This window comes from Lactuca saligna, chromosome 8 (genome assembly GCF_052625555.1).
Source record: "Lactuca saligna cultivar CGN05327 chromosome 8, ASM5262555v1, whole genome shotgun sequence".
In the NCBI taxonomy this organism is placed as follows: domain Eukaryota; kingdom Viridiplantae; phylum Streptophyta; class Magnoliopsida; order Asterales; family Asteraceae; genus Lactuca; species Lactuca saligna.
The window spans coordinates 137505582-137525608 of NC_136424.1; the positions used below are offsets into that span (position 1 = coordinate 137505582).

A 20027-nucleotide genomic window follows, 5' to 3' on the forward strand; every position below is an offset into this window, starting at 1 on the left:
AAATAAAAATTTTCCGTTTTCTAAAATTACAAAGAAGTTGGAAAATTTTGGAAAACTGATAATCATTGTTTTCCATATTTTTCTAATTCCAAAATTTTTCTATAAACACACACCCACTCCACCCACCCACCTCTATCTACCCCAACCCCCACACACACCCACCCGCACACACACACACACACATACATACCCACACACACACACACACACCCACAAACACACACACACACACATACCCACCCACCCACAAACACACACACACACATACATACATACCCCCCCACACACATACACGGACACACCGACCCGCACACACACACACACACACATACACATACATACCCACCCACATACACTCACCCACCCACAAACACACACACACATACATACCTACCCACACACACATACACACCAACCCCCCCCACCCCACACACACACACACCCACAAACACACACACATACACACCCACCCGCACACACACACACATACATACCCACCCATACACACACACACACACATCCACACACACATATACCCACACACAAACCCACACCTACCCCCACCCCCACCCTCACAGACACACACACTCACACACACAAACCTACACCTACCCCCACAAACACATACTTGCACCCCCACCCACCCAACACCACCACGACAATCACCGACCTACCATCACCACCACCATCACTAACCCGTCACTAGCACCACCACCACCGCTGTCGCCACCATCACCACTACTGACACAATTGCCGCCACCACCACCATCGCCTGTCATCACCACCACCGCCGCTGAACCGCTACCATCACCGCCCCCACCCACTCCCTACCACCGCTACCGTTTTTTAAAAATGAAAACCGATAGAAAAATACACGTCTAAACACATTTTCTAATTTTCTAAAACTGAAAATGAAAAATGAATAAGTTTAACTAAACGTGTTTTCTAAATTTTTCAATGAAAAATGAAAACGAAAAACGAAAATCGAAAAAGGAAAACAAAAAACGGAAAATGAAAATTGTTTTTCCGTAACTAAACGCAACCTTAGCTTCTGAGTACATTGCGATTTTTAGAGGCTCTTGTGAAAGAACTATTGGTGCTAATTTGTTACAAATACCCTTCCTGGTTTTGGAGAGAGTGATCAAACACTAAAGCAACTGCGAAGTGTTTGACATTTGGTATCCAAGAGCTTGTTGATCATTTGAACATGGGACCAATGTTCTATGTAGCTGCATACTCTATGAGTGGTCAAGCCATCTGGTCTTGTCTCAAGTACACCCTTACAGTTTTAATTAAAATCTTGTAACTTTTAAAGGATCATAATTACATTATTTTTGTAAGACTATCATATATATATATATATATATATATATATATATATATATATATATATATATATATATATATATATATATATATATAGGATTGCAGTAGCTGTTAATAATCAACTAAGCATTTTTTATGAAATTTCATAGGATCAATGGTCTCTATGGGTTGCGCACTACCAGTCATGGCAAAGTTATTGGCGGAGCACTAAAAAATAGTTACCTTGTTTTTGTGTAATCCATGGAAACCATGTTGTTCTTTCTCCCCCAGATATAGAAACTTCATTAAAGCTATTTGAAGCATGAATCGTGATCATGTTCACATCCTCTTGACCATAGACTCTGGTAAGTCTTTAATAATCTTATTTTATGTAATACTAGAATGACTGTAGGGAGTAGGGACTGAATAGTCAAACAAGTTAATAAGTGTCCGTGAGGATCATGGCAATCAGTTGGACAACTTAATTACAATTTGATACTTTTCATAAACTCGTCTGCTAGTGCCTGGTTGGAATTTGAAGAGGTAAATTAGTTAATGAAATAAATTTTTTTCTTCTCGTCTCTAGAAAAAAGATTCTTTATAAGGATGACATTACTTTCATTTTTGATGTTTTTCTTTACCTTGTATCTTTAGGTAAATGAGTCACGAAGACACGTGTCAAGCATGCCACAAGTCATGGATGAAAAGTCAAATTGATTTGCAACGACAAGAATGGAAAATTAAATGGATTTGTGAATACAGCAAATTCTAAGTAAAATGGAATTGCAAATGCAGCAACTGGTGGCCTCTATGAGATAGTTCAACCTGCTGAGCAATCCATCAACTAGTTTGCATTTTTTGCTTTAAAAAACTTAATTAGTTTAAACTTTTGGAATATATTGGTATTTGACTATTTTAGTTTTGTGGTTTTTTGCATTAATTTTGAGAAGAAAAATTAGGAATTTTTTTAATTCTGAATTAATTGGCAACAAATTAGTGATAAAATTGTCTTCACACAAAGCTAGAAAAAAATATGTAACACACCGTTTCGAATCCTTCCCATGTCAGGGTGGTGAACAAGGAGTGGGTATTGGTTGAGTTAGAAACCTTAAAGAATTAAGTTTGTACTTATTTGGAGGTGAATGATGTGGTTTGGATGATCAATTTATTCAGTTTGTGTTTTGGAGCTCAAAGCTATTGGAAAAGGAGTTGGTTCGGGCCCTTTAAGGATTTTGGATTTAAGTTCAGTTGGCTTTCAGGTTAAATAAAGTTGATATATGCATACGGCTTCCCGTTAGTTTTCTGTGGATATAAAGAACGTCAAAATCGGAGTTATAACGAAGAAGTTATGGTTATTTGAAGTTAGAAGGGTTTGGGCCAAACCGTGTACGCATGGCGTACCAAGTAAGAACGCATGGTGTTAAAAAGGAAAATGGATGCGGGTGCATATGGGAACGCCCTGCATTCCCAAAGGGAACGCGTTGCATTCGTCTGGGCAGACTAAACCCTAATTTTCGAGTCTTGGACCCTATTTAAACACCTTAACACACCACAACCCTTATTTCCTTCAGCCTCCATCCTATCTAACCATAAGATCGAAACCCTAAACCTCTTGCATGCATTTTGAGCTTACCTTGAGTATTTTTGGTGTTGTTTGGGTGATTTGAAGAAGAAGGTGTTTAGAGAATAAGCAATAGATTGAAGATAGCTTGTAGATCCAGAGGTTTTGCATCATTTCCAGCCTATTCAAGGTATAAAGTTCTCATATTGGTTCTTCTACATCATAGATCTAGTTTCTCATGGATATTGTCCCTTTTTGGTTTTAAGAATTGATTATTATGTGTCAAATCTGTTTCTGGACTTAGGGTTGCCACCGATGAGGCTATTTGAGTCCCTTAGGCAGGAAAGTTGCCATCTTTAAGCTCCTAATGGATCCATGCAAGAGTTATGACCATCTTTATGGAAGTTGATTGCTATTTCTCCAGATTGGGACTTTTGGGTGCATGCAAAGTCGTCAAGTTCGTGACTTTATGATTTAGGAGGTCTTAAACAGCTTGGATCTATGTTTGGATAACATAGCTTAAGCATTAAGTTCTTAATGGCCAACTTTTGGAATCAGGGAACGAACGCACTGCGTAGGGCTCGGGAACGCACTGCGTTCCCGTTGAGACTCGCGACCAGGATTGCGAAGGAACGCCCAACGCTCTACAAGGGAACACCCTGTGTTCGTAAGTCAGTGGGCTTTTTGGTGGGTCATTTCCTTGGACTAGTTGATTATGGGCCTTATTGGACTATTATGTTGGATTGTTATTGGGCTATATTATATTTTGGGCTTGAAGGAAGCCCCATTTGAGAAGTTGGGCCCAATTTAGAAAATTGGGCCATAATTTTGCCGTTAGTGGATTTGGAAAAACTATATGGAATTGGGTCCTTCATGTGATGGATTTAGGCCTAGGCCTTAGACCAAATTAGATCAGGGGTGAGATTATCATTTTACCCTAAGGAAACTTAATGGATTTGGACTAAGTGTTATTTTGGTATTGATAGCACGAGAAGTCGTGAGATCAGTAGTTCGAGTATCTCCCAGCTAGCAGCGAGGGGTTATACGTAGTATTCTACAGTCATCTTTGCGAGGTGAGCTTCCTTTCAGTATGAACGGGTCTACGGCCACAATGTCGGCCAGTTTAGTTAGTAGTAGTTCCGGACTTCGGTCTGATGCAGTAGTTCAGTGTGCCTGAGGTCTTTATGATTCAAGCATGTCTTTGTGTTATGTGTTCCGGACTTCGGTCCGATACAGTATGCAGTATATGTGTTTATGCTAGTAGTTATGATTATGCTATGCTATGTTCAGTCAGTTCCGGACTTTGGTCCGATGCGGAGGGCAAGGCCCTGGTTAGTTCCGGACTTCGGTTCGATGCAGTTTCCGGACTTCGGTCTGATGCAGAGGGCAAGGCCCTGGTTAGTTCCGGACTACGGTCCGATGCAGTTTCCGGACTTCGGTCCGATGCAAAGGGCAATGCCCTGGTTAGTTCCGGACTACAGTCCGATGCAGTTTCTGGACTTCGGTCCGATGCAGAGGGCAAGGCCCTAGTTAGTTCCGGACATTGGTCCGATGCAGTGGGCAAGGCCCAGTAGTTGCTTTATATGTTTTTGTATGGTATGTGGTAGTTTGGGGAACCTCACTAAGCTTCGTGCTTACAGTTTCAGTTTTGTTATCAGGTACTCAGTTTCAAAAGAGGAGATCGGAAACATTGCAGTGCACACACCATTTGTTCAGCCTGTGATATTTATACTCTGATATTTTGACAATTGTTACGATATTTTGAGGTACACTGTTTATGATTTTTATATGATGTTCAATGACTAAGGTTTTATTATTAAATTAAAACGAAAATTTTAAACTGTATTTTTGGGATGTTTCAAAATACGTAGGAAAATTGTAGGGAAAAAAAAATAATACCTAGGCATTCTATAGGAAAGTAGTGTTGTAGGTATGCTCTAGGAAAAAATATTTTGTAATTATTCTGTAGGAAAAAGTATTGGTAATTATTTTGTAACTATTATGTAGTAAAAGTGATCCGTAGATATTCCGTACGTAAATTTCTTACAGGATATTATGTAGGAAAGCCATAAGAAAGTTTGTAGGTAATTTGTATGGAAAAATTACCTATGAGGGTTTTTTCTACAACCCGTTTTATGTAAGAATTGTGTAGCTAACGCCGTCCTCCTAAGAATTTCCTACAAATATTGCCGGAATAATTACCCAGTTTTCTAGTAGTGTAATTAAACTCGAAATTGCTGCAGACGAATATAGACAAAACTAAAATAAATAAAGTTTCCAATTATGCTCCTCATAGTGAATTATTCCCAGCATTCAACACAATCACAATGGATGCAGAAAGAAGAAGAAAAAAAAAAAACATGGCAACAAAAATCTTTTTTTATATAGTCTCATGGTCATATATAATTTGCTTCACGAGAACCACACATAAATTCTACTACTTCTGAACATTTAAAACTCCTATTGGATAAACGTCTCATAAGAGTTTACGGAAAATATTCTCCTTACGAATGAGAGGATGAGATAGAGTTGCGCATGTGGTCTGACACTAATTTCTAGTTCGAAGTTTCAACAGTTCACTCCATCTAAAAATATTGCAGGCACGAAATGCCATGTGTACATCTACGTGACGCTTACGTTTAGTCAAATATATAGTAAATGGCAATAAGTTTCCCGTTCCGGCGGCGGTGGTGGTGACGTTGGTCGTTGGTCGTTGATAAGAAGCAACAGGTAGTGATGCATAAATCTGTTAGTTTGTCTTCGATCGATCTTCATTCTTCTTCTTGAGATAGAGTGAAAGATGCAACTGATAGTAATATGCGATGTCAAACACACGTTCCAGAGCAGCCTCATCGTCTTCATCGTTGTAGGAGCAGTAGCTGCAACAGCATTTTATTACGTCAACATGGATGAACAAGGCACCATTCCCACAGTGGTTCAAAGTCCTAATGTCTATGATTCACTGGATGGCTGTGATTTTTTCTCCGGGAAATGGGTCCATGACAACGATTCATACCCTCTATACGAAGAACTCCAATGTCCATACATTACTGGTGACTTTGCGTGTCAACAACATGGTAGAATGGATTCCAAGTATCAACAATGGAGATGGCAACCTCATGGGTGTAACCTTCCAAGGTCTCTCTCTCTCTCTCTCTCTCTCTCTCTCTCTCTCTCTCTCTCTCTCTCTCTCTCTCTCTCTCTCTCTCTCTCTCTCTCTCTCTCTCTCTCTCTCTCTCTCTCTCTCTCTCTCTCTCTCTCTCTCTCTCTCTCTCTCTCTCTCTCTCTCTCTCTCTCTCTCTCTCTCTCTCTCTCTCTCTCTCTCTCTCTCTCATTATTATAAGTAGTATTAACTTTTCTAGAGAGATCTAATTTTTGTTTTATATTTAAAATTAAGGAATTATCAACAATGTGGCTTAAAGCTTCAACATCACACTAAATATTGATCATTGCATGATAAAGTTCTTTCAAAAGAACTAATATGTTGGAAACGGTCACTTTTTATCATTTGCTTATTGATGTATTCGTTTTACAATATTAATTAGATTATTCTACAACATCATAAAATAAGGTTTATATTTGATGTTGGAAGTTAGTACAATTAAAGTAAAATGCAAGCCAAGCATATTACTGTAGTTTCACGTCGCACTGTAATTAGTATTTATTTATAATGTGTAGGTTTGATGCCAAAGAAGTTCTTAAGAGGCTGAGGGGGAAAAGGGTAGTTTTCGTTGGAGATTCTGTAAATAGAAACCAGTGGATATCAATGGTATGTATGCTTCAGACGGTCATCCCTCCTGAGCTCAAGGAGATGCGCAAAATTCGTCATGTGTCCTTACGCACCTTCAAGGCACTTGTGAGTATATCCATACTTAATTTATTGTTATTGGTGGATAGGTTGATTATTGAAATATTTTTCCGATATATTAGGATTAACATTGTTAAGTAAATTATTTTTTAATTTTAATAAGGAAGATTCATATATATCTATGTGGTCCCTGTGTTATGTGAAAAAGTTATGTATAGTGTTCATTTTTCATCTATTCCTGTCTCTGCTACAAATCTTCGACCATCTTTGCCTACATTAGTCCACATATTAACAGAACCTGCAAATGAAAATACATAAACCAAAGCCATACGGTCTACTAAACCCATAAAGTCTCTTCGCTAGTCACCAAACTTTGCATTAGCAGCAAAGTAATGTTGTATCAGCTTCTTTTCGGCAGCTTCCTGATTGTTATCGAGATAAGTTCTCGGATTTCTAGGTAGTTATTTTATCATTCCAACGAGGATAAGTAGAGCAAAGGATTAGTTTCATCAACAGAATTGTTGCGAGCAACTGAATCAGAACAAAGAGATAGTTGGAATGCAGTCGGAGATAGTGTAGAAGGTTGGTGTGAAATTTTGAAGTTGTTGAGAGTAGTAATATAGGTAATTAGAAAAGAATATATTTCAAAAAAAAAAAAAAAACTAGTCATTCAACGTCTAGTAAAAAGGGTTGAGATATATGGTAAACCTGACCATCCTTATCGAGTCGAACCCCCTAAGGCATAATGGTGCAAGAACTCAAGGAAGTTTGATGTTATATGTTGTGTGAGGAAACAAAGTATACATTTTTAAAGCAAATTGTTTTTTTTTTTTTTTTCAGAAAATTAAACATATTCAAAACTACATGGTTTTAAGATTAGGTGCCTATATTTATATAGCCTATAGGGTATATATATATATATATATATATATATATATATATATATATATATATATATATATATATATATATATATATATATATATATGGGAAAAAGTGAATATACCTTAACTAATATAACTTTAGGTACTCAAACACATCATACTACATCGTTTTGTATTATATATATAAACTGTAATTGTCCAATATTTTTATAATTCAACTTCTAACTTAATTTACTTTCAATATTTTTATAAATTTCACATTTATCTTCCTATTACATAATTTCATTTTAAACTATAATATATATATATATATATATATATATATATATATATATATATATATATATATATATATATATATATATAGCATATAAGATGTTCGACAAAAAGATGTGATGTAAAGAAATATGATACTGAAATTTTAAAAATCTTGAAAGTAAAATCAAGTTAGGGATTAATGTTTAAGAACAATATAATCAATATATATCAAACAAAACGATGTATTATGATGTGTTTGGGTACTTAAGTTTATATACCCTTAAGGGTATATTCACTTTTTCATATATATATATATATATATATATATATATATATATATATATATATATATATATATATATATATATATATATATATATATATAGACAGAGAGAGAGAGAGAGATCGAGAGAGAGAAAGAGAGAGACATAAGTTCAATTGAAGAAATAAAAAATGTTGAGAATTGAAGAATTATTCTCAATCAATCATTTATTTTATGCCGCAAAACTCTCCGGTTTAACGGGCCGACAAGGGTAATATTCATATATGAATATAAATATAAGGGTATTCATATATGAAACACCACCTCCTTTCCGCCACTAACCATCATCGCCATCTATGTTACCACCACCACATCCACAACCGACCAACTCTAACAACCGCCACCACCTACCGCCTCCATTTTCATATATGAATGATTGTTTCTGATATATATATTCGTATATGAATATACGTATTCATATATGAATACACTTATTCATTCGCATTTATAATTGAATATGATTTGTTTCGTTGATCCGGTATGCTAAGTGCTTAAGCGTCAGATTCAAAATGAATGGCTCAGATTCATTCCCTTGTTTTCAATATTTTTTTCTCAATTGAATCCTCTTATATATATATATATATATATATATATATATATATATATATATATATATATATATATATATATATATATATATATATAAGTGTTTTACAGTGACCATCTTTATTCTAACAACAATCTATATAGAACTGGAATTTTACCTACTATATGATAATCGATTTCTTTTCCTAGGATATCGATTTATTAAGAGTGCTATTCTTTCTATCAGAGTAATCATAACCTTAATTCATACTGAGTATGCTCCACTAACACCCGAAAGAAAGCTAGCTCATCTCTGCGATCGTAATGACTTTGGACACTAACCTGAAAGACCAAGAATTTAAAGAAAGATCTCGGCTTAGGCTTAAAATCCCTATAACTCTCAAAGTCACTACTATGTCCAGCTGTATAGGTAAGAATCTCATCATATCCACCTCGGTCATGATGACCTCCTTGTGAAAATCCAAAAGAAAACAAAATAGTTAGAATGATAAACTGTAAATTATTAGAGGCAAATACATTTTTAGGTTTCCAAGTCCAAACGACATTCTTGTCGTATGAACTTCCATATTTATGACAATGATTGTCAAAAGACACTTTCATTTTATTTCTCCTATAGTGATAAGGATAGAGAGAGGCGGTGTACATAGTAATATTGTTGAAGTTTGTTTGTGTGTATATGTGTAAGAAGAATAAGGGAGAGAGAGAGAGAGAGAGAGTGTGTGTGTGTGTGTGTGTGTATGTGTGTGTGTGTATTATTTATTATGCAACTAAAGGAAAAATTGTTTTATTATGCTAACAAGAGACGATATAGTTAATTTCTATACCCTTATATATATATATATATATATATATATATATATATATATATATATATATATATATATATATATATATATATATATATATATTATATTCAATTTGTGTGCCCCGATGTCGTCAACTTCTATGTCCTTACCTATATAAATATAATATTTTATTTATGTATTGTGAGTGATAATGTGATGCAAGATAAGATTATTTAAGGACGAATAGACATAAAGTTTATTACAACGATAAAACTCTATAGGGAGTATGAATGATAGCATCCTAAAATAAGATCATATACATAGAGCATCAGAGGGGAAAAAGGTTTTCGAGAATACCACAAGTTTGACACAACACAAGGATGATTTATTTAATTTTTTCTTTTAATAATGTTATAATTTAATTTGTTATTTTAGGAAAAAATAGATTTAGTGTAGTACCAGTGTCAAACATAAGTCTATGTTAGAATAGGGGTGATTAGAGAGTGAATGTGATAATCATGATTAGATATCTTTAGGATCATGAATCTTTAATTCTGAAGTGGTATTTCAACCCTGCGTCTTAGTATCACTATATCATTTGCAATATAACCCAAAAGATTGAAATTTTAGTTTTAGGCACAAATCTTGTAGAATCATACTAGACTTTTGTGTATTCGATGTATATGCTTTTACATGCACATAAAAAAATTTGTATTACGATATGAATGGGTTTAACTAGTAGACCAATTATTATTTTTCCTTTTTTTTTTATCCAAGATGCATGCATTTAGAAATAGATATTGTTTCCATATTCTTAGAAATTAGTGGACCATATTTAGTGATCATATCTTGTGATTCTTGTTTGTAGTTTAATAGTAATTTTAGCTTGCATCTTTAAATTCATGTAGGGTATCTTTTACAAAGTTAAGCAGAAAAATTGTTTCAGTGACTTTCTTTTTTTTCTTTTTCTTCTTAATTTCTTGGAGGTTGATCACCTCAAATCAATGTCTATCATATTACAAATGTATATTTTTTAAGAGGCACTACAAAAAAAAAAAAAAAGTACTACATCAATTATTAGTAGTTCATGATATGGATACAACACCAATTAGACAATTTGAGCTAACCAACTTTACTCTATATCTAATCCACATAAATGAGTGAACCTGAATGGCATCAATAAGTTTTGGAGTTGATGCCAAAGCTTCATATAAAGCTTCAAGTTCTATGCTTTCCAAGTAAACTAGATTGAACATTATCACTACCTCTATAAAAAAAATTATGTTTCCTTGAGATATTAAGAGTATTGATTACATAAGGATCTCAATATGATCACTAAATCTTTCCATGAGGGATCCACACCATATGAAGATCCAACATCAAACCTACAAGGCAAAACAACAATAAGTAAACGCATGCATTTCAGTCTCCTCAACATCGTTCCAAAAAGGCATCACTTAGCATCGATTTCACATCCTTCTTTAACAGTATTAGGGAGCCTGCCCAACCTAGTTTCCAAAAGCAAAATATTAAGCTTGGTTAGAAATATTTTTTTCAAATAATGTTGGTGATTTTTGATTCACATCACCATTTAGTGTGATCGGAATTTATAAGTGTTACAGATAACTTGGATTGTGATCTAATACAAGTCACATGGTATAGAGTCCACATTTATGCAAGATGAGTTTTATCATAACTATGATGAATAATATGTACAAGATGTAAATGAATTATTTATGTTTTTTACCAACATGTCATCATATGATTGAACATTGTGAGATTCGAACCTAAGACCAACTCTATTTTGGAGTCTTTAGATGGAAAGTAAATTACCATTAGGTCATATGTATGGTAAAAAGTGGAAAATCTGCATAATGATTTCTTTAAGAAAACACGCTACATATGCATGATGTAAAGGACTTACCTACATGACCGAAATGAATTTACATACTTCAAAAAGTTAATTAGGACTTGGATTAAATGTGATTATAAATGGATAAGGAATATCACTTTAATATTTACTAAATGAAATGCAAAAAAATTGTGTATTTTATCTACAAGTATTCCAATGGGTTGTTGGCTTCTATTCTTAGGATATTATGATTTCTTGAATATTTGGAATGTGTAAAATACTTGAATAGATTTGGACTTCTTTATATACTTTTTTATTTATAAAAAAAAAAATTTGGTTTCTTTTCATAGTTAGGTAAACTCAAATGTCACATTATAATAAAGAATGATTGTTGGTAATTTTAGTGTCACCATACTTGTTAGGGGAATGGTAAGATTGTTAAAATAGACCTAAATTATGATCTAATTCTACAAAGGTGGTGTGGAATGCACTATTATGGAAGGAGAGTGATTCCAACCATGACAAAAAATGGTGATTAAGCTTAGGGGATTGTTATACTTGGTTGGTCAAGGGACAATATCCTATAACCTAATTGTTTTTCAGTATACTTGGGGTGGTTGAAAAAGACAATCATTAATTTCAAAATAATGATTTGGGTGTACAAGCTGATATAATTTCTTATTTACGCCCCCAAATATGAAGTAAGCATGTAAATTATCCACCTCAATAATGTCATAGGAAATAAATACGGTCACAAGGTATTTTTCCCAAATTCGAATACAATTGCAAGTTGTTTGCGTTTTATTATTAAATAAAAATCGAGGCTTAATTGATGATAATTAAGTGTATTTTAGGATTTATTTTAAGTAAAAAATATTATGAGTTAACTGAATATATGGTCAAATTATATTCACTTTAAAGAATATTTCCTACTATTTGAATGATAAAAACATATTTTAATAAATAAAAATATTATATGGATAGAAACTGATATATATTTATTTTAATAAAATATTTCTAGAATACTAATTATTTTTTTAAAGCATTAATTGTTCAACATTAATACCATACGAGGACTTGATAAAACTAGGAATAAAAAGTATTCCTAGGAATACCCTTTATTTGCATAAAATATAGTAAACATACATTTTATGTAACTGGTTAAATTTGATATAATCATGTATATCATTTCTTTTATTTTGTTTATAAGCATATTTGTGTTAATACATTTGTATACAGGAATATAATGTTTCTATCGACTTTTATTGGGCTCCATTATTGGTGGAATCTAATGCTGATCATCCATTAAAACATAAAACAAATGATCGTATTGTTCACATTGAATCCATCGAAAGGCATGCTAAATATTGGGTTAATGCAGAAGTACTAGTTTTTAACTCATATCTCTGGTGGAGGATGCCTACATTCAAAATATTGTAAGTTCATACTTCAAAGGTTGACATTAGGTTTACTAATTTTTGGCTAATGAATTTCTAAAATGATTGTTTTTCTTGTAAGGAATGGAACACATGGAAATTCTACACAATATGATGTTGTAAGCAACCATCATGGTTACAATATGGTTATCAAAGTGTTTTCTAAATGGTTACATGATCATGTCAATCACACAAGGACTCAATTATATTTCATGAGCATGACTGCAACACATCATAGGTGATATATTTGAATTTAAATTAATTATCCAACTAAAAATTTTATGGTTTTCATTAAGACCTTATTTTCAGTGGCACAGAATGGGGCATGAAAGATGATCAGAATTGCTTGAATGAAACAGATCTAATAACCAAACATAGGTTTTGGGAAAGTGAGTCGGATTTAAAGCTGATGAGAATATTACAAGTATCGCTAAATAAATTGAAAGAAAAGGGGGTGAATGTAAAAGTAGTGAATATAACACATCTAACACAATATAGAAAAGATGCACACCCTTCTATTCACAGGTTGTATAATTATCCTTTAACAACAACACAACTAGCCAACCCTTCAAGTTATGCAGATTGCACACATTGGTGTCTTCCTGGTGTCCCAGATGTTTGGAATGAGTTGCTTCTAGCTTACATTCTTGGCAAGCATAAATAATTAAGAATTCTTAATAGAATTGTATTATGAGTATTAAAAGTATAATCAGTGTTAAATTTAATGCCAATGTGATCAACATACAATATATAATGGCAATACTATATTTAAAAGAGTTCCATCTAATGCACTTATTACTTCGGGAAATATGCCCTTTTCCCTTCTATGTTGTTTGAAAATATTTGCGGTTGCATTAGAAGATATTGGCACTATCATTTCTCTTGAAAAACACATTGTTGCATTTCAGACCTCATGAAAAATAGATGAATCATTTTTGTGTAGTGTTGAAATCATCATTTAATAGCTTAAATAATCATAAATGAAATATAATAATTTTTGCATTAAAAAACATAATATATTCATCTCCCCTTACCATTCTTCTTCTATCATATTAAAGTTGTGTGCTATTCTATTATAAACATTACTCGTTTTTATTTTAATTATGAACCAATATGCATATTTTGATTTAGATAATTGTATTGATTCTTCATTTTCTTTTGATTGACTACAAAATTGTGTTCGATTTTTGTTTATTTGATACATTCTTCCATGAGCTAGCTCTCAAGTTACAACCTTCCCAACCGTTAGTTGTAATTTCATGTATACATACTTCAAGAAACATTTTTCATACATCATTTCTTCCAACTTAGTCTAGGCCTCTTATGCGACATATATATATATATATATATATATATATATATATATATATATATATATATATATATATATATATATATATGGTCAACTAAATGATAGGGATATATGAAGTTCATAAAGCATACAAGTTCATATTTCATCATACACTTCAACATTTCAGTATACACTTCATAGTTTTAGCATACAAGTTCATTTTTTAGCAAACAAAGTTTCTATTTCAACATTCATTTCATAATTTAAGCACCATTTGAGCATACACTTCATGATTTCAACATATAGGTTCATTTTTCATCATACATGTTATCATTTCATCAACATTTCAGACAATTGATTTTATAAAAGTTCATATTTAATATAATCATCATCAAGTTCCTAATTTTAGAGGAAAAAGGGTCATGTTCATAGTTTATGGTTCACATACACTAACGATTATGATTTCGAGTTCATAAATGAGTTTATAACTTATGAGAATCGATTTTAATTTCATAACTGGTTTAAAGGAGTTTTTGTTCATAAATTTAAAAAAACATTATCTGTTGATGAAGAAGACGTTTCAGTGGAGACATTGGCAGAGGAAACAGATAGAGTGGTGGGGAAAGTTTTTAGATTGGTGTAGGAGATTCTATAGTAATGGGTATGCTAAACTCTGATGGTTATGAGTGTGATAAACATTGATTGTATTATGGAATAAAGGGAAATGACTTCTATTATGGTTTTTATAGGTTATATAAAACATATTTGCACAATGAAATTAACACATAATCTAATTATGGGTACATGCAATCTATAGATCTATAACATGGAACCTATAGATCTATGTATTTACATAATATAACAACATACTATTGAAACTACTACAAACCCTAGGTGAGATCGAAATTCTCAAGTAGAATTACATACCTTTAGTGTTACTAGTGTATGTACCACTCTTTGATCCTAAATTGGTGTCAAAAAGGTATCACCAAAATTATGGTTGCCTGTAATGACTCACATCCAAAACTTAGAAACTAAGGGATCGATTTAGAGAGAGAGAGAGAGAGAGAGAGAGAGACAAAATTTCGACCTGGGAAATATGAGGGACAGATTGCTAAAAATCATAGGTTTATGGTCCTTTTAGCTTCCAGATTTCAAAGGATAAACCCTAATTTGAATACTAAAATAATATACTTTAATCCATATTCAAATTAGTTTTCTTATCTGTATTTGGAGGCTTCCAGAACTCCTTGGAGGAGCCTCTAAAACCATCCAAGCAAGGAGGGTTCCAGAACTCCGGTGTTGCCCTCCCTCCTTGAGGTTGAGGGTTCAAGTCATGTCATGGACATAGGTGGATTTAAGGAGTAGTTTAGGAATAGGTTAGATTTTTCGTTCCAAAAAAAATTTAACGCAAAGTTAATTTCACATTAATTCTGGTTAATTCTAAATTAATTTATTATTCATATAATAAACTAATAAATTACTTCATCTCTCTTTTGATATCATTCTTATTTATTTTAGGATACGAAGGCAACCTAAAAATGACTTTACTTTTATTCATAAGAACATACCATTTAGTTAAGACCTTAAAGACCTTAATCGAACAGTCTATACCCCTCATGCAACTTACACATAATGTTTAGTCGGATAAGTAGCAGTTAACCTATTAAGTGGTGTGATTTTTGCAAAAATAGTGGTATGAATATGACGATTTAGAGCCTCCCTCTTCATGGAGCCATTAAGTGGCATATCAAACTACCACAAACACATGTTCCTCTTAATCATTCTCCTTTTTTACATATTTAAGAATTTTGAACATTAATTCTTACCCAAATTTGATTGATATTAAGGTTGCTTGGTAATATTTTGTGCCTTAACCTTTGGTTTAGGATATTGGTGTTCCTTGATAATACTAAATTCCATTTCCATCATATATTTTCTATTGGATGAATTTTGTTTTCGATTGCTTGTGTAAGTGACCACATGAAGTATACTTTATAATTGGTTAGAACCCACCCCCATATATTTAGGGAATTCGGACAACTGCACATCCTTATAAACCTCTAAAATATTTTGCATCTCAAACTCTATTAATTAACCAAAAGGATCTTAAGTTAACCATTTTCATCTAAACATTATCTAATGTAACCCTTCTACCTTTTTATACCTCTAATTACTAAAATGCTCTTGGAATTTGTTATGCTAGTGTGTTACTATAACACCATTTATTTGTCTAGAATTTTATCGAGTTACCTATTCCAACCTTTCTTCAAAAGCTTATTATTTAATCCTAATCATGTCCACTGGTTTTCACAATTGAATCACATACACACCATCAAGAACCTTTCACGAAATTATTACATAATACATATACCTTACAAAGGGAACTACCATCCAGAAAGAGTCTTCCAGGTCCTTTTTATGACATCATGTGTCTAGACTAGACATCAAAGCTCAATGAAACCACATTCAGTGTACACATGAGCACCATTTTTCTTTTATGTAAGTTTAATAACGTAAGTTCCATGTCATATTTATTTTATAATTTCATAATCATTGCATAACATAAGGAGCTTTAGCATGAAATTTCAACAAACATAGAAAATACATAACTTAATTTATAACATTTAAACTATTATTCATAACTTAGTTTCGCACTAACTTAATTTCAAAAAAAAAAATCTTCTAGCAGTGAAGAGATTTGTTTTTTGGGTATGTGTTGAATCTTTGTATGTTTATTTGTGATTATATGTTAAAATAATAAATTTCCATTTTTTATGAATTCATTACTTTCATTTTCCTTCAAATTTTAGTTGTTTTTAGGCTTTTTGTATGAGTGTGTGTGTGTGTGTATATATATATACATATATATGGTTGTGTGTGTATGTGTGTACCAAGACAACTTAAATAATCATAAAAAATTGATTTTGATATGTCCAAAATAAGTCTAGAATACGCTAAAGTAATTTGAAATGTATTGAACACTTCAATACTACGTAAAACATACCAGGAATGTCTATTACTATTCCAAAATATAGTTCGAAATGGTGTCTTTATTCTAGAATGATGTATACAACACAACCATTATACTTTGGAATGGTTTCTGCAACACTTTCACTAGACTAATTTATATTCCTTTCATTTTTCATGAAATAGCAATAAAACAGTTGTTACTACAACCTACAAACTTGAACTCGGTAGGGAAAGCATTACTTATTTACACATACCCAGATGTGCGACCATTTTTACTGCTTCCTATTTTGATGCGTATGTTAACATTCTGATGGGTGTAGAATGTCACTTGTATCTATGCCATTACTTTACATTCAAGGAGGTTGCTACTTATCCTTGGTCTGAGATGGAGGAGCTTCTATTCTTAATAGGCGGCTATCGGGTTTGCTTTAACAGGCGAGCTTTCTGCTTTATTACCAGTCTTCCATTTAAGGAGTATTTTTTGGCTACTTCGTCTTCGATATAGTTCAGACAACTTGTATTTTCATTTTTCTTGTGTTTAGAGTCAATGAATGTTGTTGACATTATTCAAGTGTTCAATACTCATGACTTTCAGAGAAGATGGGTCATTTTTAAGTGGGGGTGGAGACAACCTTGTATATGATAACTTCATGTTAGGGATGAAAAGAGGTGGGGTAGAAGATTATAGACACATAGGGTGATGGGGTAGGTGGTTGGCTATGATGACTGAATCGAAGATACGGGAGTGGGAGAGTGAACGATGGGAATTAGGGATGCATAGTTTTAACGCTCTTATCCAATTATTTTCGTTTACATATTTAGTCCATATATTTTATTAATTATAACACAATGTATAAAATAAAGAATATTTAGTCATCTTTGTTGGATATAATACTAATTATTAATAAAGAAAAATATCATATTCCCTTACATCCCTTGCATATGTTCAGAATTAATGAAAAAAAATTAACGATGTTAACCATTAGGAATATCTATTAAAACTTTTAAATTCATAGGGACCAACCTTGTTATTAAAAATTAGCAGGGATTACACTTCATATTTTTGATATTTATGAAGATTTGTCTTTTATTAATAAATAGGCAAAATTTCACTAATGGTTTGTTTGCTTTTCAATTTTTTCATGAAACAGTCCTTATGAAATAGTTTTTGCATGGATAGTTTCTTTGGAGAAAACGTTGCACGCAAATGGTCCTTATAACTAACTTTGTTAACAGATTTTGTTGAGTGTTTGTGAAATGACAAAAATACCTTTTCTTTTTTTACATACAAATAGTCCTTATGACTCTCTCTCTCTCTCTCTCTCTCTCTCTCTCTCTCTCTTTCTCTCTCTCTCTCCCTCCCTCCCTCTCTCTCTCATACACACACATCTACATGTATTTCTCAGTCACCTCCAAAAACATTAAAACTCCACCTGCAAATTGTAACACCTATTTTCCAGAATGGACCGGTCTAGGTAATTAAGGAGTCAAAAGCATGATTTTTAGTAAAAAAAACGAGTGTCACGATGTGACCATAGCATGGTCATGACATGACGATTTAAATGGGAAGCACATATCTAAAGGTAAGTCATGATATGACCTGAGTGTCGTCACATCCTGAGGTGGGTTGCAGCCTAAGCCCATGATCTCTTACTGTTTCCTTCGTATTTAAATCCAATTAATTCATTATCAGCATCCATCACTCTCAAACCTCATAAACCATAACCTTAACCCCCTTGGTGGTTCTTGCCTCACTTAGGTCGTTTCTAGCCTTTTTACCTAGATTGGATAGAGGACATGCATGTCTGTAAAATTGTCATTTTTATGAAGCTTTGGAGTCCCTTAAAGCTTTCTAGAAAGTTATAGCTGAAGACTTATTATATTAAGGACACAAAACATTAAGATCTTCCTCATATTGTGGTCATGACATGACATAAGGAATGTCACAGCATGACAGTAGAGAGTCCCTTGATTAATTTCTCCTGGTCAGTTCATGACGTGACCAAGAAAGGTTGATGTCGTGATGTTTACTATTTGAGTTTTTCATGGCCGAGTTGGCTTAGTTCTTTATGACCGAGTTTGGAATCAGGCTGTGTACATTCTCACGATGTGGCTAAGGACTGGTCATGACGTGAATGATAATTGTTGGTAATATTGATTGTTGACTGTTGACTTTTTAGCAGTTTGACTTTTTGTCAAATTTGAAGGAATTGGGTTATTGATTTAGGTCCTTTCGTGTTTTGATATCAGTCGGTGCACGGTAGTATTCAGTTCAGAAAGTAAGTGTATCACGGTGTTTCTTGGGTCTCCGATTCAGGTGAGTTTCCTCATTATATAATGTATTACAATATATATCCTCGTATGTTAGGATATAAAAGTAGGGCTATGCTGGTTAGAGTATCAGCAGGTTGCTTATCATTTGGTGGAGTGCCTTAGGGTTTGTATGTTCTCACGTAGGATAGTCTGAGAACTCTTGATCTAGGCTTTCTTGGATGTTCCTCTTTTGGCAGTGGCTCTAGAGTAGGATCATCTATTCAGATGTTTATCTGACCTTTGCTTCCATATAACTATGCATTCCTTAGAGATTTGACAGTAGTGACATGGGGTAGTGAGCTGTTAGACAAGTAGTTTGAGTAGATAGTTGCATGTGCTTATGTGTTTTCTTGATTCCTTATTTGATTATTTATGCCAACATATTGTGATGGGTCAAGTTGATGAGGTCCTACTTCGTGATGTAGGCCACCATACCAGGTGCGATCCAACTCTAATCCGTAGGAACAAGGGGGAACCAATCATAGAATAGAGGCTCGTGTGAGCGGTTAGGTTGAGGCGCTAGGCCAACAAACCCGAAAGTGGTCCAACTTTATGCTATAGGCTCGGAGGCGGTTTAGTCTTTGTGACTGTGGGCCCAATGTGAATGCATTGTATGTGTGTTATGGTGTGTCCTATTTTGTGGGAACTCACTAAACTTTGGCTCACAATTAAGGATTAAATGTTTTTCCGGTA

At 33.4% G+C, this 20027-nt stretch overlaps 1 protein-coding gene across 1 annotated transcript; it reads left to right on the forward strand.

Moving 5' to 3' along the window:
* The first annotated feature begins 5321 nt into the window (after positions 1 to 5321).
* On the forward strand, positions 5322 to 13582 carry LOC145008458 (protein trichome birefringence-like 34). Its single transcript, XM_078967065.1, has 5 exons — positions 5322 to 6004; positions 6545 to 6722; positions 12561 to 12757; positions 12840 to 12995; positions 13067 to 13582. Exons 1-5 carry the CDS (start codon positions 5667 to 5669, stop codon positions 13419 to 13421), a joined length of 1224 nt encoding a protein of 407 aa, XP_078823191.1. The 5' UTR covers positions 5322 to 5666; the 3' UTR covers positions 13422 to 13582.
* Positions 13583 to 20027: the final 6445 nt, after the last annotated feature.

Coding starts and splice junctions, on each gene's coding strand:
- LOC145008458 (XM_078967065.1), top strand. CDS start 5,667: ATGCAACTGATAGTAATATGCGATGTCAAACACACGTTCCAGAGCAGC. Junction 6,005..6,544: donor CATGGGTGTAACCTTCCAAG/GTCTCTCTCTCT, acceptor TATAATGTGTAG/GTTTGATGCCAAAGAAGTTC. Junction 12,758..12,839: donor ATGCCTACATTCAAAATATT/GTAAGTTCATAC, acceptor TTTTCTTGTAAG/GAATGGAACACATGGAAATT.